A 22,928-nucleotide genomic window follows, 5' to 3' on the forward strand; every position below is an offset into this window, starting at 1 on the left:
TAATAGGAAGAGAATAAAATCTCTATCTTTCAAATATAAATATACACACACACACACACACACACACACACACACACAGATGCTTCTGGTCAGTTACATTTTTAAAATGAGTAATAAGGGGACAAGTGCACTGCCACATACAAACATGTATCATAAAGCTGAAATAGTTAAAATCATGTAGTAACTTAAACAAACATGAATAAAAAAGAATAATTCAGAAATAGACTCCAGCATCTATGAATCTATGAAAACAGTATCATAAACTAATGGAAGAAAAAAAGATTCATTTATCATTGAGCATATTAGTATTGTGCATTTAGTAGATGTTGGTCACTCCTAGCCCTGGGGATATAGAATTAAAATGAACACAAACCTTTTTTTCTCATGGAACTTATACTCTAATGACTATAACAGATGGGGAAAAAAAACAAGTAAATTTTTGTATTAGAAGAAATTGAAAATAGATTAATTGAATTTACTTTTAAGATAATCAAGGAAGGCCTCTTGATATGGTAGATTTTGATCAAAAGGAAATGAGAGACATAGCTATATGAATTGAATATCTGTCTGTAGAGCACTCTGGCCTAGGGAATACACTGCAAAGGCTCTCAGCAGTGGGTGAATCTGGTTGTTTAAGAATTGTAAGGAGGCCAGTGGTGCTAGAGCAGACAGTACAGAAGAGAGGGGGGTTGGAAATCATACATTCAGAGATAGTGTTGACTATTGGATGCAGATCTAGTAGGGCTTGTTTTCATTAATTGTACTGAGACAGGGGAGTTTAATTCATAACTCACATTATACACCAGTATAAGTTTCTGATGGTGTAAAGTGATAAATATTCAAAATGATACCTTAAAAGATCACGAAGAAAATATAGTTGAGTAACTGATCTCAGATTGGGAATGGTCTTTCTCATTGTACCTATAAAAAAGATAAAGACTAATCAAGTTAACTGTTAATATTGAAAAGTAAATGGTAAAAATCTATGTAAAGATTTGTAATAGATAACAAAAAAGATTTAATGTCCTTAATACATAAAGAATTCGTATAAGAATATCTATATAATATAAGAATATAGTATAATATATAATATAAGAATATCTATAAGAAAAAGCCTAACTTTCCATAGGAAAAAAAATGAACAAAGAACATATTAGGCAAGTTACAGAAAAAGGAAATACAGCTGGCTAATAAGTGTATACAGATTCTAAACATTAACTTCTTTGGAAGTCAAGAAATGCAAAAAATAATAAAATACTATCTTATGTTTATTAAATTGCCAAATTAAGAGAGGTAAAGTATAGTACTTGGACATTCATATTTCTTAGGGAAATGTAAAAATAGAACAGCTTTTTGAAGACCAGTGTAATAATATTTATCAAAACATCCTTAAAAATGTATGTGCTGTTTAAATCAGTAGTTCCATATCCAGGAATATGTCCTGGGGGGAAGGATAGGAAGCAGTGGGTTAAGATAAATTTATAATAGCCTAAAAATTGAATAATATCAAATGTACAGCAAAAGGAGATATGGTTAACATATAGTTCCTTTTTAAAAATATTTTGTAGTTGTTAATAGACTTTATTTATTTATATGTGGTGCTGAGAATCAACCTAGTGCCTCACGTGTGCTAGGCAAGTGCTCTACCACTGAGCCACAATCCCAGCCCCTACTTCCTTTGTAAACTGCATAAGATAGAGACAACTCTGTTTCTAAATAAAATACAGCATAGTGCTGGGAATGTGGCTCATTAGTCAAATACCCCTGAGTTCAATCACTAGTACCCAAAAAAGAAAAAAAAAATGATCATGTAGGAATGTATTAAATGGTATGGAAATGTGTATGTGAGATTTTAAATGAACACAAAGGTTTTTAATAGACAAAATTGTTTATGAAAAAATGTTTGGCATGAATCTACTTTTGAAAAAAAAGTGTAGATAAAAAGACTTTAAGGATCTTTAGATGATAGGATTTAAATAATTTTCCTTTATTTATTTATTTACTGATGCTTTTCTGTATTTTTCAAATCTAAAATAAAAACAGTTTTATGATAAAAAGAATTTATTCTTTAAGGGAAAAAGTTAATCAAGGACAGTTTTAACCATTGCTAAAATTATCACATTTAAAATGAACACTTTTATCGTGTGTTGCTATTGCACAATGAGTTGTGAGAACTAGAAACTATGAAACAGAATCAGTGCAATAATTTAATGCAAAGAGAGGCCATATTTCATTTAGTAAATGGGATGCCATCTTACTTCAGAAAGTAACTGAAACATAAATAAAACTTACAGTACAACTCAAGAATTTTCAATGTTATGACACAGTTCAATAAAATTACTGATCTCCATACATGGCCATACAATCAATATAAATGATTTTTTGGAGAAGAGAGACAAAACCATCTTCAGCCCAAATCTGAGAAAATTTCAACCAATAGCAACCAAGCCATTTTATTCCCCTCTCTGCTTTCATCCATTGTTGATGGATACTTCTGTATATGTTAAGTGTATTCTAAAATGAGTAACTTAATTACAGAATGTGTGCACATTCAATAGTCAGGAATGGAAAGAAAAAGTGAAGATTATTATAATAAACAGAAAGCTGTGGCTTAGAGTGAAGTAGAATGGGAATTAATGAAGTAAGACTAGGAGTGTACCTATGTTAATGGTCTCAAAATGTGGCTCAGCTTCAGAAACTTCCAGAGAGTTTTATAAAATATAGATTCCTGTGCCCCACTCCTAGATAATTTGATTAAGTAAAATTAGAACCAAAATAATTTTAAACCATGAAAATCTCAAGAGACTAAGATTATTATTCTAGTTCTTAGAAAGCTAGTAATGACATATCCATTACTTCTTCACCTCGGAAAGCATTTTTGTTGCTAGCCATCTGTAAAAGATACCCCAACGTTGAGTCTTGTCAATATGTAATGTAGTTATAAGTGCTACAGTGGTCATTTTCAGAATTGTAAAATCTCAGTCTGTACTTTTATTTATGTGAAAGAATAAAGTTCTCTATACTGGATTTTTTTTCATTCGCCTACACTGATGAAGAAACATCAGTGAGTGGCCATCTCCCCTTTTCTTGATTCCATGAAAGTAGCTACTCAAATTCACTTTAAAAAGGGAAACCTACAGCTTTACGAAAAGGAAAAGTATTGGTTCTTCAGACCTTTTCCAACTTTATGATGTTTTGGTTCTATATTATTACAGAAACTGGAGGTAAAAACAGATGCAGAGGTGGCATGGCTTATGCCTTTATCTGCAAAACATTTTTTCTAGTACTATATGGTAGCCAGATTTATGATACCTTTTCTAAATAGAGCAACATCTAGGACAATATGAACCTTTTAAAATTATACAATGCATCTGAATATATGATACTATCAACTGACTGTTGAAAAAATGCAGTGACCTAAATAGTATTTCATGTGACATTAGCTACTTGTTTTCCAATATTTTTTATTTTTTTTTAATTTTTTTATTTTTTTTATTGGTTATTCAAAACTCCAATATTTTTTAAAGACCATTAAAATAAATTGTAAATGCTAAAATGACAAAAAATATCAAACTTATTTAAAAGATGTGTTTTGTGAAAACTACTCCAGTTTCACAGATTCAGAGCATGGAGTCTCTTAATATGTGACTCAGTGGGTTCTCACCAGCAGCAGCTCCATTTGTTCAGCCCCTACTCCTAGTACCCCCACCCCAACACCTGGTTTACTAGTGGAATACTTGGAAATGGGACATGTAGCTTATAATTCTCCACAAGCCCTATCTCTCTTTGATCACATATGCAAACACCGCCCCTGCCCCCCGCAGTTTCTACAGGCTTTGAACTTGACCTCTGCTGCATATTAGTGAAAACTTGACTGATTGAAGAAAAATAATGGCAACCAAAAGAAATAATGGTAATACTCTAAATCGTAAATAGTAAATTAAATCTTAATTGGTATAATCACTAGCATCAGGAAATGTAGTAAATTATAACCCTAAATGCTTAAAATCTTTTGTATGTAAATTATATTGTTTTTATGCAAACATAGTCTTATTCATCATCTGTTTTTATTTTATAGTCATACCCTATGGTTTTGCAGTATCGACCAAGAATTGATTTCGGTTAGACCAAGGGGCCTAGATTTCACTGAAATGAATCCTGCACTATTTGTTTACTCGTCAACAGATTGCACAGTGAACGGTGTTGGACTAGAGGGACACAGATTCTCAGCATGCAAATAAGGCCATTGTCTGTCTCTAAAATTGTCAGTAACATTCATGTTGTTTCTATTAAGAGCAAACCAAGTGCCATTCTGCTACTGATCCATCTGCATAAGGTATTTGTGCTGTCTCACAGTGTGCACGTCATGACTGGAATCAGTTAGGTGTGCAGCCATGATTCATCCTTCTGAATATTTTGCTTGCCTGTTCCAAGATTGTTCAAATGTTTAATTACACTAGTAAAATGGCTCAATTTTCGTGGTGTTGCAGTTTTCACATACTTAACAATTTTATTCTTGTTTAAATAGGGTACTGTACAAGAACCTAATAATTATATCTTGAAATTATTTTGTATGGAACTGTATTTAGATAAGTGGTTTCTGAGCCACTGTCCTATTCTTCGTAAGCTTTTTGTGTAAGAAATAGTTCATTCTTGAGTGTGCAAGTCCTTTTGTGAAGAATTCTAATTATTCTTTAACATTGGAGCACATCATAATTGTAGACATTCTAAGCATCTCTCTGTATAGTCTACCAGTTTGCACAAGGAAGGCATGTTAGCCCTCCAGATCAGAAATGTAGGTGACTTCTTGGACAACCTAAGTTAGATTCACAACCATTCACAATGTTGGCAGCTGATCACATTTACTTCTAATAAAATTAATGTGTAAGTAAGGTTAATCTTTCATAATGCCTTATGACAAGCGGGTGCTGCTTCATGAAACTTCATCGTATAGCCCATTTGATGTATGTATCATTATGTTGTTGCTGTCATTTAATGAATGCTTTTTTTTTTTTTTTTAAATTGGCCTTAGGCGTATGTCATTGCGGCATGCAGAAGGTTATGTCTGATGATTTTAAATGTTAGGATTTTTAGAGCAGATAACATTTTATGGCTTCAAAATCTCAAAAACTGTTGTAGATTCAAATTGTTAGTTACCTGTCACATTTCCAAACCATATGCATCAAATAGATTAAATACAGTGTAGTGGATAAACATGCTAACCAAAATTAATGGTTTAAGGATATTTTCTTTTAGATACTGTAGTAATGGGGGGGATTATTGTTTTATTCATGATCTCAGTAAAGGTCAGAACTATGATGATGTTGGTTTTGCAGTTTTGTTAAGTCTTCCATTCATTTCAGATTAGTCTGCAAGTCAAAGTCTTTTTAACTTAAATTAGATTAAAAACTTTATTTTAAAACTTTTAAAAATCACACTTTTTTCACCAAATCTCCTTGGAAATTGTTTTATCAATTGCTTTGGAACAACCTTGAAATTTGAAATTTAGGAAAAAAAATCTTGGAGATTAGGAGAAATTGTTTTAGAAATCTGACATGAGCACAATCTATGTGTTACACACATAGTTTTTATACTGTATACATGGTAGCTGTGCTACATTTTCCAGTAACATGTAACAGTTAACACCTCTGGATGTCAAAATGCTTCATAGAAATAAAACATTATACAACTCTAAGAAATACACAATAGACATCTCAATTTTGCTGCATTTCACAATGTAAAAGCTTAAAGTTAATAATTATCTTTTACATATGTTTTATCAAGTCCAAAAGTCTGTATTAAAGTTTTCTGTTATTGTTCTGACTTTGGTGAAGAAGTTTACAGCAGTGCTTTTTTAGCTTCATTTTGTTAGATTATGTGTGTTCTTGGAAGGGTTCATAAGCAGAATTTAAAAGGCAGTTTTTATTAACTATCAATGCTTGGAAAAGACCATTACACTCCTCCAAAAAAACTGAATTTGTTCTTTAGTTACAGAAATTATTTTGCTATACTGTGAAACCTAGTTCCTAGATATTCTTGAGAAATTTTTTAAATAATTATAAATGCATCACATCTGGATTAATGATTTAAGTATTTTACACATATAGAAGTTATTTTAACTTACTTAACTCAAAATGAATTACGAGTGCATTTTGAAAACCACAAATGGGACTTGGATATTTTGGCTTCCTAGCCAAAACTTACGGGCATAAACTAGTTTTATATACAAGATTTCTTTAAATTTGACCCTTGCCTAATCATATGTTTCACTATATTCCAAGGAAATATATAGGAAACAATTATGGAATTGAGAATAGTTGTATATAAAATTATTTTATTTAATGTTAAAGCACTGACATTTTATTTAAATGCAATGGCATTTGTGCCAAAACATGTTTAAAAAAAAAAAACTTAACACAATAAAGTAGGGCATCAATTGTTATTTCGACAAAGGTTCACATTTGTTGATGGTCCTGAGTAATGTTGTATTGCCACTAGAGCCTCAAATTCTTCATCTGACCTCTTGGTGTGTCACCTATGAGTTTCTAAGTATTGACTGCCGTCATGACCAGTAATACACTAAATCCCCAGTTAATTATTCCTTACATCAGGTCATAGAATTTGCAGGCAACCAGGTATAGAAAAAATGTACAGGCACCTTTTATGGTTAGCTTTATAAAATAAGGTGCTAAAAAAACAAATGCTTCATATTAATAATCTATAGGAGTAATATTGTGAATCTATAAAAATCAGAGAATAACCCTAAATTTACTCTTTAATCTGTTGTTTCTTAAGCAATAAACTGAAAAAACTTTACTTCCATAAAATATTTTGTTATCTGTTTTATCTGCCTTAAAAATCAGATACAGAAGGGTCAAAGAATCTTGGATATAAAGAATGTGGTTTATAAATGTCACATTAATTGAACTAATCACATCAGTTAATAGAGAAGTCAAAACATGGCCTTCTCTCTAGATCAATAAGACTCCTAAGATGCATGAAAAAATAAACTTAAAAGGTTCACTGATGAGGTAATATTCAATTTTGGGTTTGCGTAACATCTTTTAACTACTTTTAGAAAAGTGTATTATTTCTTTACTCATTGAACATCATCTATCCCAAACTAATATGCCACATTTTATAAATGTAATGGGTTTGCTAAACTATATTTTACACTCAAATGTCACCTAAATTTGAACTGATTCTTTAAGGAAAAACGTATGTTATGTTATATTGTGAACTGTTTAGCTTTATTGAATATTTAAGAGAAAGTGCCTCATTGCTAAAGTGCATTTCTGTTTTAGATTTACTGCATCAATTTTGAGTTGTCTGTATCTGTCTCTCATGAATGGTTTCATATCTAAATAGGCACTTGTAAATTAGTTTCTTTTTAAAGATTTTCATAAGAATATAGATATCACCAAAGACATTTTATTGTTAATTAATAATTGTGTTAGAGAGACAGTTTTAACAGTTTGGAGGTTGGAAGGTTTTAGATAGCAACTTGATTTTATATAGTTAGGCAATAACCTTAATTAATTGTTAAAACATCACCAAAGAAAGGCTTTAAACTGAATTTTCTTGGTGAGAAGGGTCAAATGCAGGTTTTTCTTGCAATAATCAGAGCACACTTCCTTTCAAATATTTTCACTGTTTTTCAGCACCATCTGACAGATTTTAGGAATCCTCAAACATGAGAAAGCGATAAACACATTTTTCTGAATGAAATATGGGAGAAATACTTTTAAAAGAAAATTGAAATTGAAATTTTAAATTTTAATTTGAGAAGTCTTTTCTTCCATGGAGGTAGTATAAAATAAATCATACTTATTTAGCTCCCAAGTTCTTAGTAATATGAGAAATTTTCTTCAAGACAGACTTTGGTAAAAATGTTAACATTCTTACTTGTGAAGAAGATAGTACATTCTACTGGATTTATATAAGTGCTTTTTGAATATTCAGAAGCAAAATTTTCTTAAAGGCCTGTTTTTGTCTTGTTTTCTTAAAAGGGCCTGTTTGTTTTGTTTTCTTAAAAAGTAACTCTTTGTCTTATTTCTCAGCAGAAGCATTATTATTAGAATTTAGCTATACAAGAGCATCTATGTACATCAAGAGAGGTGTACTATTATGCCATTTCTTCTTCAGTTCATTCTGTGTGCCACCTTTCAGATAAAACTCATTTTATGAAGTCTGTCTGATGGATCACTAGGTAAACCTCCTCAAATCGATTAAATGTGAATGTACACTCTATTATGTACTGTGGACTATCATAAGGAACTTTCCAGCAGCTAAGCTTTATACCAGGTGTTGATTGGTTATAGGAATTTCAAAAATGACTGAGTTTGCCATAACATTTCTTTCTGGATTAGAAACACAAAAACTTGAAATACTATTATCATTATTTTAAGATGTATATCCCTATGGTTTGGAGACCAATAAAGAACATAACATGTCTGCTAGATCTGGTTTTGAAAAACATTAAATACACTAAAGACTCTGAAGCCCTTTCAAAGCACAAGATAAACAACTGTGTCTGGATTTACTTGATACACCTAGTTCAGTAATATTTTGGTGGAAAACATGAGATAAAGTTTATAAATGTTCTTAAACATACAGTATAGGGTTTTCATAGTGTTGGTTTTTTAAAAAGCAATGGTGGTTTTCCGGTAATTTAAAAGTGATTCTCTTCTTGTAACACAGTTTTCACAAATAGAATGTTTATTTGCTGTCCTTATTATATTTTCAAATAGAATCAAATGCTTGAGCACTTCCTCTTCAGAAAGTTATAAAATTAAACTTAAAATAATTTGATCACTTTAAATGCTCATGCAAATGTGTCTGTGTAGTCATTATGTCCTTTTTTCAGTGATTCAAAACTGAGACTGACTTTTCAGAAATACTTTTAAATAGTTTTTAAATCTAGAATCAAGTGAAACTTACATGTTATATATACTGGATCTAGTTTTCTTCCATCTTACAGAACTTCATGGAATAAGCAACTAATCTAGTACAAATGAAGATTAAATATTTCTGGGTATTGTAGAAATAGTGAAACAGTTTAGTTTATTTATCCATACACTTCACATCAATCCACTGGAGCAGGAGTTCTACACATTAAAATGTAATGGGATCAGCCTAACATTGTTTGAGATCAGTTTTCTTTTTGCCGTATTTTTTAGAATGGGGGTGGGGGCCTAAGTGTCCTTATGAAGCTGTGGTCCAGGACAAGAGCTTGTGGGGGGAGTATCAATGTTCCGCTGCATTCCTGCATCTGGCAACACAACAGCGATCATCCGTTTATATTAGGGTAGCCCTCACAATAAATAAAGCTATGATAGAATATATTGTAATGTTATGTTGCTAATTTTACTTTGAAATATGAAATATTTTAAGCTTTTTGTCAAAAGTGGTAACATCTTAATACAAATAAAAACCTTTTTGTGGTTGTAAGATTTAGCTTATAAATCATTCAAATTGAAGTGAAAGAATTACCAGGTCATTGTTAATGACTTAGTCTATTAAGAATATATGTATTTTTGTAAAGGAAAGCACTTGTAGATATTTAATCAGTACAAGATATATGTCTGTTTTGCAGAAGTAAAAAGCTGCTTAGAGATTCTCTTTAAATATTTTTTATTTTTGTGCTCAAATGTATTTTCTGTTGATCGATGGAATGTTCTGTACAAAGCTGTATGATTGTACTGTTGGGCTAGATACATTTTTTTTTAATCTGGACTTAGCCAAGTATATTTGACCATGTTAAAAATAGTATCTTTGTTATTAAAATTTTGATTGCATAATTTGCTGTTTGTCGTATATTTAATATTATCAACTGTAGATTGCAGCCTTGGTTAAAAATGTCTCCTTTAAGTACTGCTCCTGCAGCAAATTTTATTGAAATTCATTGTGCACTTGAGATCTGAAGCTTTTTCTACTATTTAATTTTAAGGTAGCAGACTGCCATTCAACTAATTCTTAGGTGTCTACACCCAGAGAGAAGAATTTTTTTTTTTGTTAGATTAATCAAACCTAATAGAAAGCAATTGGAGAATCAAAAGAAAGGATTTCCTCCTTCAGTCAGAGAACTTGGCTTGTTTTTTTGTTTGTTTTGTTTTGTTTTTAATACCCTCTATGTACACTTAGCTAGGGATTTTTTTTTTTCTTTTTTGAGGCTAAAGCAAGACCTTTAAGTCAGGAAGGCCATGATGACTTATCTCTGCCTTATTGTTAATTAGTGAAACCTCCAAGGTGGCTGGAAACCCCTGTCTTCAGTAAGATATGGAAAGAGCTTTCCCAGGAGCAAGATTTGGCTTCCTTCCATCTTTTGCCAAGGCTGCTCCTTGATGGGAAGATTGCCCATGAGAAGTGCTCGGAGGCAGGACACCTTCCTTTCCTCTCATGTCATTAGCCAGTCCTTGGCCTGACTTTGAGGAAGGCTGGAGAACACTGTGAAGCCATGTCCCAAGCAGAGGAAGAACAGTTTTGTAACTGACCAATTACACTTCTACACTTACATTTGAGAAAAGGGATCATACTTTACGCAGGTCTTGAAGTGTTTTGTGAACACAGGCTCAACTTTGACCTCTTCATCAGTTTCAAAAGATAGGGAGGGGTCTTGTATCAGGCTAGGCCTTAGAAGCTCAGCCTTATAAGGTAGCATCTTAGCACCCTTGCTGTGGAATTTGGGGGTTCCAGGATTGCTACCCTAAAATTCAAATGGAGAATCATGGCCAGAAAGAATAGGCAGCAACACTACCCAGTGAAAATAAAAAATAAACAAAGCCTATTCATAAACTGTGGCCTCATTCCAAAGCTCTGCACCTCTTATAAATACCTATTCTTTTCTATAAAGCCCTGTTCCTCAAAATCCCCAGATCCTCCTTACAAATCCAGCTCTTCCTACAATGTCCTGTTCCTTCTTTAAACCCTACTCCCACCAAGCCTTGTTCCTCCTACAAAGTGCAACTCCTCAAATAGCATCCTGCACCTCTTACAAAGACCTAAGCCCTGACTTTCAGTACAAAGCTGCACTCCACCTTCAAAGCCCCACCAATAACAACATGCCCTGCACTGTTCCTCCTCCCAAAGCCACAGTCTCCTTTAAGAATCCCACTCCATCTAACAAAACCCCACATTCCTTACAACACCCTGCTTATCCTACACCTAACACAGGCCCTGCTGTTCTACAGGGTCTCCTTCCATATAATCCCTGCTCCTCCTGCAAACCTTATTCTTCCTTGTCCAGCCCTGCTCTTCCTAAGAAACAGACTCCTTCTTAAAAATTTTAATTTTCCCTACCAGGCTTTGCCCTCCTGCAAACTGCTTTTCCTTTAAAAGGCGAGCTTCTCCTACAAAGCCCTGCACTCCTAGAACTCTGCTCCTTTGATAAGGATTGCCTTCCTATAAGCCATGCTCCTCTTTCCAAAACCCTGCAATGGTCTGACCCTCCTGTAAAGCCCAATACTAAGCCCTGTTCCACTTTAACAATGTTCTATGCCACCTAGAAAATGGACTCCCACTCGGAAACCTAGAGAGCTTGAGGCCTCTTAAAAAGCCATGCTTCTCATTAGGGAGCCCTGTTCCTCACAAAACCTGCTGGTTGTACAGAGCCCTGCTCCTCTTTACAAAGCCCTGTCCCCCCTATAAACAGCTAGGCCTCCTGAAAATTCCCCTACTACTAACAAATTTGTGCTCTTCCTTACAAAATCCAGCTCCTCCAAGCTACGCTTGATTCCTCCTACAAAGCCTGATCCTCCTTACAAACACTGCTCTAGCCACAAAATCTACTGTTCCCTACAAAGTCCTCTTCCTCTTCAGGAAGCCTGCTGCTTCTGTCAACAAATTCCTATTCCTATAAACTCTGTCCCTTCTACAAGGTCCAGCTCCCTCTTATAAACCTTTGTCCCTTAAACAAAGCGCTGCTCCTCCAAGGAGCCCCAGTCCTGCAAGCTAACTCCATGTGCCTATGCCCTGCTCCTCCAGACAAAGCCCTGTTCAAAGCAGGGAGCCCTGCTCCTGGCAGAGTGCAGCTCCTCCTTACAAAGCCTTGGCTTCTCAAAGCCCTGCTCCTCCTGCAAACCCTGCTCCACCTGACAAAGCCCAGGTGTGGATCCTCCTAGGAAGCCCTTTTCTCCTAGAAACTTCTCCAACTTCTACCAACTCCTGTGCTTTCTACTAAGTCCTACCCTCCTTATGAGCCCTGCTCTTTCTAGAAGACCCACTCTACCTTCAAAGTGTCCCTATTCTTTATAACACCCTGTCCTTAAAAAGCTCAGATACTCCTTGCAAAGCCCTGCTTCTCTTCACAAGGCTCACTCCTATTTTAAATGCCCTTCTAGGGATGGTGGGGTACTCCTGTAGTCCAGCTACTCGGAAGCTAAGATGGGAGGATCGCTTGAGCCTAGAAGTTCAAGATCAGCCTGAGCAATGCTGGTCTTGAGACTCTGTCTTGGGGGGAGAAAAAAGAACTAAAATGCCCTGCACCTCTCTGGTGATCAAAGGCCCCTTTCCTTCTTAGAAAGTCCTGGTCTTCCTACTTCTGCTGATTTACAAAGCCTTTTACATGGCCCAATCCATATCCCACCTCCTCAAGGGGGTGGATCCATATTTCCTCCCTCTTGCACATCACTTGGCACTTTTATCACAACCAATCACTGATGTCTTCCCAGGAGAATGATGAGTTTTGAAAAGGGATGTTGACTTGGTCGCTGTGGCGTATCCCTCACATTTGCAAACACATAACTCTTGCAGAGTAACGGCCAGTAAACACTAGTGACTGAAACGACTTCAGAAGGAGGAGCAAAGCCCATTCCGTCTTTTTGCACTTCCTCCAGCTGTCTCCTTTGCTGGCACTGTCTGTACCTCTTACTTCAGAACTTGCACATGGTCAGTAGGAAAGGTGTAAAGGTGCCAGGTGGAAATCTTTTCAGTTTAAAAATAAATGCTGTTTCCTTTGTGTAAGATCCCTGTAAGTGTGGTGAGGGCAGATCTGTCTTCCTGTTCCCACCACAACCCCAGCATTACCTAACACCTGGAAGTATTGGGGTGAAGAAGGGAGACATGAACACATTCCCTATCCAAGCTGTGGGCCAGGCACTGGACCTGAGGCCCCAGAGACCTTTCATTTGGTCATGGTTCCCATTGTAAGTAGGTTAGTCAGTCATGAGCAGGGGATAGGGAAGGACAGTAAAGGGCAGAGACACAGGAAGACACCAGACATGGGAATCACAAAACCGTCCACAGGGAGCCTCATCAAGACAGGTGAGCATCTGGAAAATGAGAGCCAAAGTATCCAACCTTCCAAACCCATAGTTAATTATAACCCCTTAAGGGAACTATTACTTGAAATCTTGGGAAACTTTGCTGAAACAGATAAGCTTCAGGGGATGTGGTGTGTCAGAACCGCCTCCAGTCATAGTTGATTATAACCCCTTAAGGAACTACTGGTTCTAGAACATGTCACCATCCTCTCTGGTGATCAGTTCTCCAGGACACCCTCCCTTATCACCTAAACCATGTCACAGCCATTCTTTGTGACTAGGTCCCATCATGGCCCTCACATAGGAAATTTGCTAAAGTTCATACAGGGAATGATTAACCATTTATGGGGGTACAACAGAACAGAAAGAGGCCCAAAACCCTCAAACCCCTTAAAAACTCCCAATTCTGTTGAGGGCCACGCCGTTCTCTTTAGAGATGGTCCAGGCCACTCAGTGGCTACACTGTATGCTTATCTCTCTTATTCTCATTTTCCCAAATAAACTTGAATGAAATCCTTCCTGCAAAATCACAAGAAGTGGTGGCCGTAGATTTCCGCGGTCCCTTCAGCTGTGCAGGCGGTGGGTTTCCTCAGCAACAACATGATGGTGTCGCAGAGCTCCCTGCCAGCTCTCTCTCCTCTCTCCCTTTTTCTCTCTTCCTTTCCCCTTCTCCAGCAATCAGCTCAGCCAAGCCCTCAGTACCTAGGTCCTAGCAGGAGCAATGTTGCTGCATTTTTGCTGAAGAGCTCAGGCCTGAGGGGCTCAGCCATGCAGGGTGTACTGCCCTGGAGCTCATGGCTTCCTGCCCGTCCCCAACTCTATGTCCCCAACCCCAGATGGCTGGCTCACAACCACAGAGCAGCAAGGACTCCCCTGGAAAAAGGAGCAAAGACAGAGAGTCGGCATAAAGCAGTGGAATCCATTTGGCTCTTGGGGAAAGAAGAATCCATTATTTCTATCTTCCTTGCTCTCTATTCATTTCTGCTTTGTTTTTCCAGTTTCATTATCATCTCCTACATTTCTCTCTCCTTATATTTTCTCTCCTTCGAATTCTTTCCTTCTCCTTTTCTTCTCTACCTGGCACCTTTAATTTCCTACTCCCCTCTTTTGTCTCTTCTTTAGTCTCAGTCACTTCTAACCTCCTCCTTTCCCTTTCCCGTCTGTTTTTTATTCTTACCTCTCTTTTCTCCTCATTTATGTATCCAGTGCCTTTCTGTCATTTCCTGCATTCTCTCCCTATGCTCTCCTCTCCTTCTTTCTCTTTTTCCCTTCTCTCCTCCTCTTGCAGGTTCAACTCTTCTTTTCATCTGGTCTTCTGCCTTCCCCCAGGAATCCCCCTGCTTGGAGGATGATTAGCTGGAGAACTACCTGCCATTTGCAAGCCAGCGTGTGCCCCAGAAGACCTGCCATGTGTGTCACTCCTGTGGTCAAAACGCCGTTTGGGGGCATCCGCCAAATACCAGGCTCTGCACTAGGCTCTGGGGTGTGGCAATGAACCAAACAAACTCCACCCTGATGCTAGCAAAGCTTACAGTGAAGAAGAGGCAGGAGACAGGAAACAAACACAATAAATACATGATAAAAAGACCGGTGAAGGTTCTGAAGGAAATAAGTGCCATGAAAAAGCACGTGGGGACAAGAAAACGACATTGAAGCTGAGACCTGAAGGATAAGCTACTGTTCACCAGGCAAAAAGCAGGAGGAGAATATTCCTGAGGAAAAGTCATTGCAGCAAGGTCTTGGGGCAGCCCCAAATCTGCAAAAAGCCAGTGCAGCCAGAATGGAGAGACAAGGGGAATCGTGGGAGAGGATTCTGGAGAAGAAGGCAAGACAGGGCCAGGTGAGCGCCGTCAGGCCAAATTTTAAAGCTTTATTTGCATTCTGGACACAATAGGAAGATTTTAAACAGTGGCTGGACATCCTTTATATTTTAATATTATCACTCTGGGAGCTTGCTTGAGAGTGGGTGTGAGAGGGTAGGAGCTAGGACAGAGAAACCCAGTGCAGCAGTCCAGGCAGAAAAACAACAACAGAGCCCCAGGGCAGTGTCTGTGGGGCTCAAGGTGAAAATAGTGCTGAGAAAGGAAAGTGGGTCTCTGCTCATCTCACCCCCACCCAGTGCATTGTGCTTACCCTTCAATGTGACCTGAGTTACTAGGTCCAGGGTGAAGCTCCTGACGTGGTGGGGAAGATTCAGAACAAGAGGGTGGGAAGATGACATGGAACCTGAGAGGAGCAGCCACAGCCAAACTCCTACCGCTGTCTCTAGAAACCTGGAGGGACAGGCAGCTGAGCTCAATTTAGGGAAGTTTGGAGAAAAGCCTTCTCTACCAAACCTGTCCAGGGCCTGGCCACCAGCACTCTCTACACAACCAGGGTACTGCCTTACCCAGCTCAGCCCCTTCTCCCCTGAGCTCTGCTCTGGGACGCCTTCTGTGCACCTGCTCCTCTTCTTCCTTTCTTCTCCTCTTCACTCTGGGTGAGAAGTTTTGCTCTACCATATGCTGTCAGCCATGAATCTGAGCTTCTCATCAGCCAAGCAGTAACCCTCCTCCCCCTCCCTCTCCCTGTCCTGATGCCTCCTGCTGAGAGGACCACCAAAATATTATAGATTAGCGGGAAGCTCTGCAAATACATGTACTGAACTGTAATCTGTGGTTTCTGGGGTGCGGGGCGGGGCGGAGAGAGAGAGAGAGAGAAGGGATGGAGGGTAGGTACGTATGTGTTTGGGATGCAGGGGGTTGAGCCTCACAACAAGCATGTGCTCTACCACTGAGCTGTAGCCCCCAGCCCCAAAATGTCTCTTTTCCACTTTCTCTTTGCTTTACTAAGGAACCAACACACAGTCATTCAAAGGATGAACATGACTCAAGGAGACACTGGATCTCTACCCTTTTCACAGAAATGATCCTAGAGTTTGGGTGCCTTGGCACAGACAAAGAAATCACTCAGGTCAAAAGATCCCAGAACACAGAAAATTGAGGAACCCAAGTTTTTCTACTTTTTTGATCAAACAGGAAAGGAAAAGGAGGGAACATGTCAGTTCACATCCCCTGGACTGAATGGTTCTGGGGTTGGGGATACTCATTTCTTGCATGGTATAGTGATATTCTCTATGTTATGTTATGTTATATTATAATATAATATTATATTGCATTACATTACATTATATTACTTCCATGTTTATAGTTTTTCCTTTACTGCATCAACAGGTTTCTCATGGGATCAGTGCATAGTCTGGCCATAGCCCACTAGAAAGATGCTCAATGAACTCTCAGTGTGAAAAATGCAGGTGCACTTGGCGCTAATTCAGAGTCCTGGGAAAGGTGTAACTCATTGATTTTACTGCTAGAAGCTAATGGAAATAAGATGTGAATAGCCTCAAGAATTTCTGTCTCTTTCCCTGGTTCCTTTAGGCCTGTGATCTATATTAGTAGAAGAGAAATCAGTTGCCTTTGCCTTAAGCTGTGATGGCAGCTTAATGTGCCTGCTTTCAATGTTGTTAAAAGTTTAAATACACTTTTTTAAAAGTCCATAAGAATAAGTTTTATAAGTAGAAAAAGTCATGATTGAAGTTCATGAATGTTTACTGAAAAATAAGGCATGAGACTTGAAGTGGAAAGAGAAATGTTTACTCTTCATTCTATTGTATATTGTCAAATTCGCTTCAGAGATCAGAAAATAACAAACATAGAGCAATAAAAAGTAAACTCAAAAAGAATAAAATTTGTTAGTTTTCCAAGTGCAGTAGTTAACATTGCCCCATGAGTCCCACAGGTTCCTTTCTCGGGAAGACATTTTCCTGCCCCACGACTGCCAGTCAGGCCTTGCACTTTTCCCCAAGAGCCCTCCATAAAAACCCACTGAAGGTATGACTACAAATCAAGTCAGATCCCTCCTGGGAAATTTACAAGGGACATTTGTACTTCATCAGAGGACAAAATTCTAAATCATAGGAAAGAAACTAAAGAGGGATGAATAGTATCCTGAGATAGGAGTCAGGGGAGATGTTTAAGTAATTTGTTATTTATACAAAAAAAAAAAAAATGGGTAATTTAGAGCACAGACTTTGTGATCAGAGACCCGGGGGCAAATGTTTCTCTGACATTGACTTTGGGCAAGATATCTGCCTAAGACTCAGTGTCCTCCTCTGTCAATTGAGCATAATAAAAAGGCTGTGTTTTCTGAAGAATACATGTAAAGTGTTCAATAAAAACCAGTCATTACCATTTAGGTTTATGAACTGAAAATACTATTTATCTAGAATAGTAAGAAATTATAGAAAAGCTACACAAAATATTTCTTTGGCAAAAAATCTGGATTGCTTTTGTGTTAAGAAATGTTGTTAATATGAATGATTCGCAAATGGAATCAATACTATTCCACTAGTAAATCTAAATCCGTATGTAGTACACACCTTCCCAAATGTCTGGGTGAGCGTGAGTGTCTTCCAAATGCCATCACTCACAAGAGCTACTTGCTTTCTCCTTTCTCAGTGTTCTTCCATTTCTCTATTTTTAAAGAGAATGCTTGAAGGAGGGCTGAAGCCTCCTGACACCCACCAAGTCCTGGGAGTAGAGTGAACTAACTGTCTAGGTTTTAACAGGAGTGACCCAGTTTCAGCATGTTAAAATCTTGGAAATCCCACCCCCCCCCCCCCCCGCCAGTCCTATGCACAGGGAGATGGTTGTTCAGTCTTTCTGGGGGTCTGGCTTATATCTCTTGACTGCACTCAAAGCCAGTGGGATTTTCCCTTGCAGGGTTGGGTTTTTTTTTCTAACATTCCTGTGAGTCTTTTAAGATGTGATTAGAGTAAAATCTGAGCAACACAAATGGAGTAAAAAGAGGGAAGCAGAATTATTTCCCCCACTCCCTAACTGACCCAGAGTTGAGGTGATTTAAGGGGTTAAAGAGGGATATGTATGCATGCCTCTGGATGCTTTGCTAGCTATGTGTTCATATGCAGAAGGGTGTGTGTGTGTGTGTGTGTGTGTGTGTGTGTGTGTGTGTGTGTGTAATATATACGGAAAAGAGAATGGGCCCAGAATCTGATCTGAGCAGGAGGAGCCCCTAGAATGTGAGGGAAGCTGTGGTGGCTGCAGTTGAGTCATACAGTTCCCCACCATGGCCTCCAGGGGGCGCCATCAGCCCTCAATAGTACCGTTGCCCAGCTGGTGAAAGCTGATTTACCTTGAGGGTGGGAAATAAGAGAATGCAGTGCATCTTCAGGATTAGGGCCTGCAAGAAAGAGGTGTTTCCATCTCAGAGGAAAGTCTGGATATGATTGGAATAAACACCTCATTCTCATTAAGATTAAAACTCTCCCATTCCTCCTTTAACTTTGCTGGTCTCCTTTACTTTGGAGAGAATGAGAAACATCATACCAGCAATTTCTAGGGGACATATGCCCTTAGGAAGAAGAACTCTGAAAGGCTATAAAAACAGCTGGGAATGGTGAGGCCCGGCCTCCCTCACCTGGCTGCTTTCTCAGGGCTCCTGGTACCTCTGGGTCACCTGCTTCAGTGAATAGGGAGCTGATTGCTGATTGCTACTCCATGCTGATTGATGTACATTTGTTCCATTTGAAATGTTCTGAGAAAAGAACTGTTTCTGAAAAAAGAGAACCTTGTGTGGGCACAAGGAACATTAAGGGCAAGATTCCAAAAACACTAGGAGGTCGACCTTTCTCTGTAAGAATGTGCCAGAGAAAGCAGAACAGGGTGCACAGCATCCTCTGGTAATCTAGGAACACCCTCCCCCAAGGACGCACAAGCACACTCCCTGTCTAAATCCTGTTGGTTGGAAACAGAAGCTGGCATCAGAGCCCAGTTGGCTCTGTCATTGCCCCTGGCATGACCTCTTGGCAAACCACATGGACCCTGGACTTCATTTTCCTCATCTGTAAAATGTTGGAGCTGGCCTGGATGGTGCCCAAGCTCACGCTCATGTCTGGTGCTTCATGAGGGTCATATTATTCACCACAGGACTGGTTCTCAAACTTTTTGCTATTGGGATCCCTTTACAACTTTTAAAAGCATTGAGAACTCCAAGGAGATTATGTTTATGTGGGTTATATAAATATCAATATCTATTATACTAGAAGTTAAAACTGAGAAAATTTTAAAACACAAGGGTACTCAAGTACACGTTCCATTAGCTATCAACACGATGATCTTACCACACACCATGTATTCTCTGGAAAAGTCTATGGTGAGAATGAGCATGAAAACTAACATTAGACTTACGTCACACAACTCTCCTTTTATAAAGGGTCTCATCGACACTCAGGGTCCACAAACCACACCACTGTGAGCCATATTGTTGTGAAAAAGAACACAACTTAAAAACAGTTAATTATCCAAGAGTTGGCACCCAATCCAAAATGAACTACTGATCCCTTTGCTTGAGACATTTGGATTTGATGCTGAGCAGTCTCCCTCTGGTCACTGAAGCCGGAAGCTACCCAAGCATCAGGTTTGAAGGATGCGTCTCTGGTCATGGAGAGTGATTCAGCCTGCAAGGAAAGGGAAGGAAGTGGACAACACATCCCCAGGCCAGCAGTGCCTCGTGCACTTTGAGAACCTGGAATAACCTTAGTTATTCCTGATGCCAGTCTGCATCCCTGCTCTTTCCCAAACTTGGTTTTGAACATTTTTCTTAGATTTTGTGACTCACTCAATCCCTCCCTTTGAGACAGAGGTAATTGAAGTTCCAGTTCTGCCACTTGTAACCACTGCCTTAACCAAAAATGGTGTATGACCAGCTTTGGGGGTGATTAGAATGAATATTAAGTAGGAATCAAGCAATAGTCTAATTTCTCATGATTTCACCTCATATTTTTCTTAAACATATCCATTTTGATAGATATCGTCTAAGGATCAGTTTTGAAAACTTTTTAAGCAAACTTTTTATTGAATTACACAACACACACACACACACACCCCTCAATCATGACTTTTCACAAAATGCACATACCTGTGTAATTAACACTAAGATCAAGAATCAGAACATTCCAGGCCACCTCCCAGTCAGTATGCCTGCACTCCCAGGTGGCCAAGTGAATCACTTCTGATGTCAGAGACCAGCATGGCCTGTTTCTTGAACTTTAAGGAAACATAAAGGATGACTGTTCTCTTTTGTGTCTGGCCTCTTTCTCATTGGTAAGTGCATCCTTGGTGTTGCATGTGGTCATAGTTCATTCTCATTGCTTAGTAGTACCCCCAGATTTGGATTTTAAATGTTATTTTTATTTACATTCAGTAGGCTGGAAATCTGTACTGGGGAACTGGTAGAAGTGCCCATTCGTTTTCCTGCTAGTATGTTAAATATGATGGTAAAAGGTCTAATTCAGACAAGCTGCCTGGGATTTTGCAGCATATAGAAATCAGTCTTATGAAGTTGGAAATTCTATTTAGATAATTTGTTGCTCAGCTCAAGTGAGGACACAGGCTGCTTCTTCTTTCTGAAGGAGGAAAATCAACCCATGATCTGCTTCCTCTCCTTGGTCAGAACAGAGCTTCTGGAAGAAAAACATGGCACAGCTGTCCTTGAAAGTGACCCTTTCAAAAAACCTAATCAGACCACATATTGTTTATTTCAGTGAATAGCATCCAATGACTCTAAAGACAAACAGCCCTTACTGCAAATTCTATCATGATTTCTGGAAGACAACACCATTCTTCTAATTTTTACCAAGCAAGCAAACAGTAAATTATCCACAGGGGCTTTCTGTCAGATCTTTCTTCACCAGCCCTGTGATAGAGATCCTGAATATAATTTCCATCAGCACCTTATAGTTTTTCTTCTTTATCCTCCATGAGATTTAGTTTAATGCAAATAACAACAAATCCTATATTCAACTTACTTAAACAATATTTTCATCACAAGTAGGGAACTGGGTTAACATTGTCAAGGATCTTTCTGTATTAGTAGACCGGAGCCATTCCAGGAGTCCCATCCAGAAATAACAATTTCCAGCAGCAAAAAAAGACCACCCCCCCCCACACACACACACACACAAAAAAAAAAACCTTTCTTCTCATCAGCCAGAATTACACCCAGGTGCATTGGGAAAAAAATAACCAATGGCAGAGGGGATGAAATATTATACTTAACACGGAATCACAGTGTTCGTCCCTCAAATAAGGAATAGACCCCTTAAGGGGTCACTTTACAACAAAACAATGGCTCTGCTGGCAAGGAATTAAGAGAGGAAGATTATAGGGCTGACAACTATCTCATCACTGTCTTCTACTGTCCACCTCTTGGGTTTCCCAAATCCATGTTCCTTACATTGTTCAAAGAATGCTCACAATTTCATGAAATACACTTAATCCTCCATGAGTTGTTGTTTTTTTTTTTTTTTAAACTAAACTAAACTAAACTCTTATTAAGAAGAAATAAGGTAAATCCAATTTAAAAGAAAAACCCTCCCATTCAGAAAAGTGACTTCCTCACTGGTCCAAAGCACATCATTCCTTGCAGGACAAGTATAGCAAGTACTCTTTCCACAATCCAGGAACGGACAGTGTTTCTCTGTCAGTCCTCTGTCCATCCCTGGTTCTGCTCCCCTAAAGCCTCCCTTGCCTATTGTTCTCCATGGCCACCTCTGGGGTGAGCCATTGGAGACGATGCCCACCTGAAACCTGTAGGATGTAGCAGCCACTTCCTGCAGATGCAGATTCGGTGGCCTCAGGACCACCTTAGAACTTGACTCATCCAGACTTTTGTCAGTCAAGTTTGGAATTCACTTCTGGCTAATTCCAAGGGCCAATATGAGCAGTCATCTTGTTTGACTAAAGTTTATGAGTCTCACAATCCCTTTCTCCTCCCAGTGTGTCTATCATCTTTTTACCTCCGAACCTAAAGTTTAACACCCCTCACCTTAAAGCAACTGATAGAAACAGCCACATGGTTAAAGAGGGAGTGGGACAGAGAGGGGAGAGGGGGGGTTCCACCTGAGATCCCAGTCTTCCCAGGTACCTCCAAGCTAGATTGTGCCTCTTGTCTTGTAAGAATGTTTGATGAGAGATATTAAGGGGAAGTGTAGGACATCAAATTTTCTTTTGACACAATCCTATAACTCTTATCCCCTGCTACTTTTCTTCCTTATTACTTTTTAGAGGTGCAATCAACTTTCCACAAATTTGGAATTTCTAAGCTTGAAGATTTCCAGATTATGATCTTTAAGTCAACTAAATTGTAGGTTATAGGCAGAAAAAGTGTGCATTAGCAAAAACAACAAAAATCCATTTTGTTTCCTTTCTGCATTCAATAGTGCCATTTTTTTTTATCCAGATCAGTCCCTTAAACTATTCTGCAAGTAACCAATATGTGCTAATATTCCCAATTTTTCTATCATTGATCCTATAGTCTTTGAAGACACGTGATCAGAGTTCTAAAGTCCAAGAGGTGATCATCTGACCAAAACACCACTGACTCAGAAATTTTGAGAGATGACTTTTGCTGTTATAAAGTGTGTAAGAGCTGGATTTAGGAAGAAATGAAGAAGCTGACCACCAGGAGACACTAAGGCTCATCACACCTCAGTTTGACATATTCTTTTTGATACATGAATAAACTTCAGTTTTCCTCTACCTATCTTGCCTTTTCATAAATTGTTTTAGAATCTATAGGGAAAGCTATTTTCCTTACAAGTAAACACATTTT

The 22,928-nt window shown here is 38.3% G+C and overlaps 1 protein-coding gene across 4 annotated transcripts in view; it reads left to right on the top strand.

Annotated features, from left to right (window-relative positions):
• Positions 1 to 22,711, top strand: part of Pcgf5 (polycomb group ring finger 5) — a 124,086-nt gene extending 101,375 nt beyond the window's left edge. For 3 of the 4 annotated variants that reach the window (XM_076834549.1, XM_076834548.1, XM_076834551.1), the window contains one exon: positions 4,079 to 9,800. In XM_076834549.1, the coding sequence (XP_076690664.1) occupies positions 4,079 to 4,126 (48 nt within the window). In that variant the 3' untranslated portion in view covers positions 4,127 to 9,800. Of the gene's footprint in view, positions 1 to 4,078; positions 9,801 to 22,631 lie in introns of those variants that run through there. The other variant, XM_076834550.1, reaches the window with a different exon arrangement.
• The last annotated feature ends 217 nt before the right edge of the window (positions 22,712 to 22,928 follow it).

Source organism: Callospermophilus lateralis, chromosome 15, assembly GCF_048772815.1.
Source record: "Callospermophilus lateralis isolate mCalLat2 chromosome 15, mCalLat2.hap1, whole genome shotgun sequence".
Lineage (NCBI taxonomy): Eukaryota > Metazoa > Chordata > Mammalia > Rodentia > Sciuridae > Callospermophilus > Callospermophilus lateralis.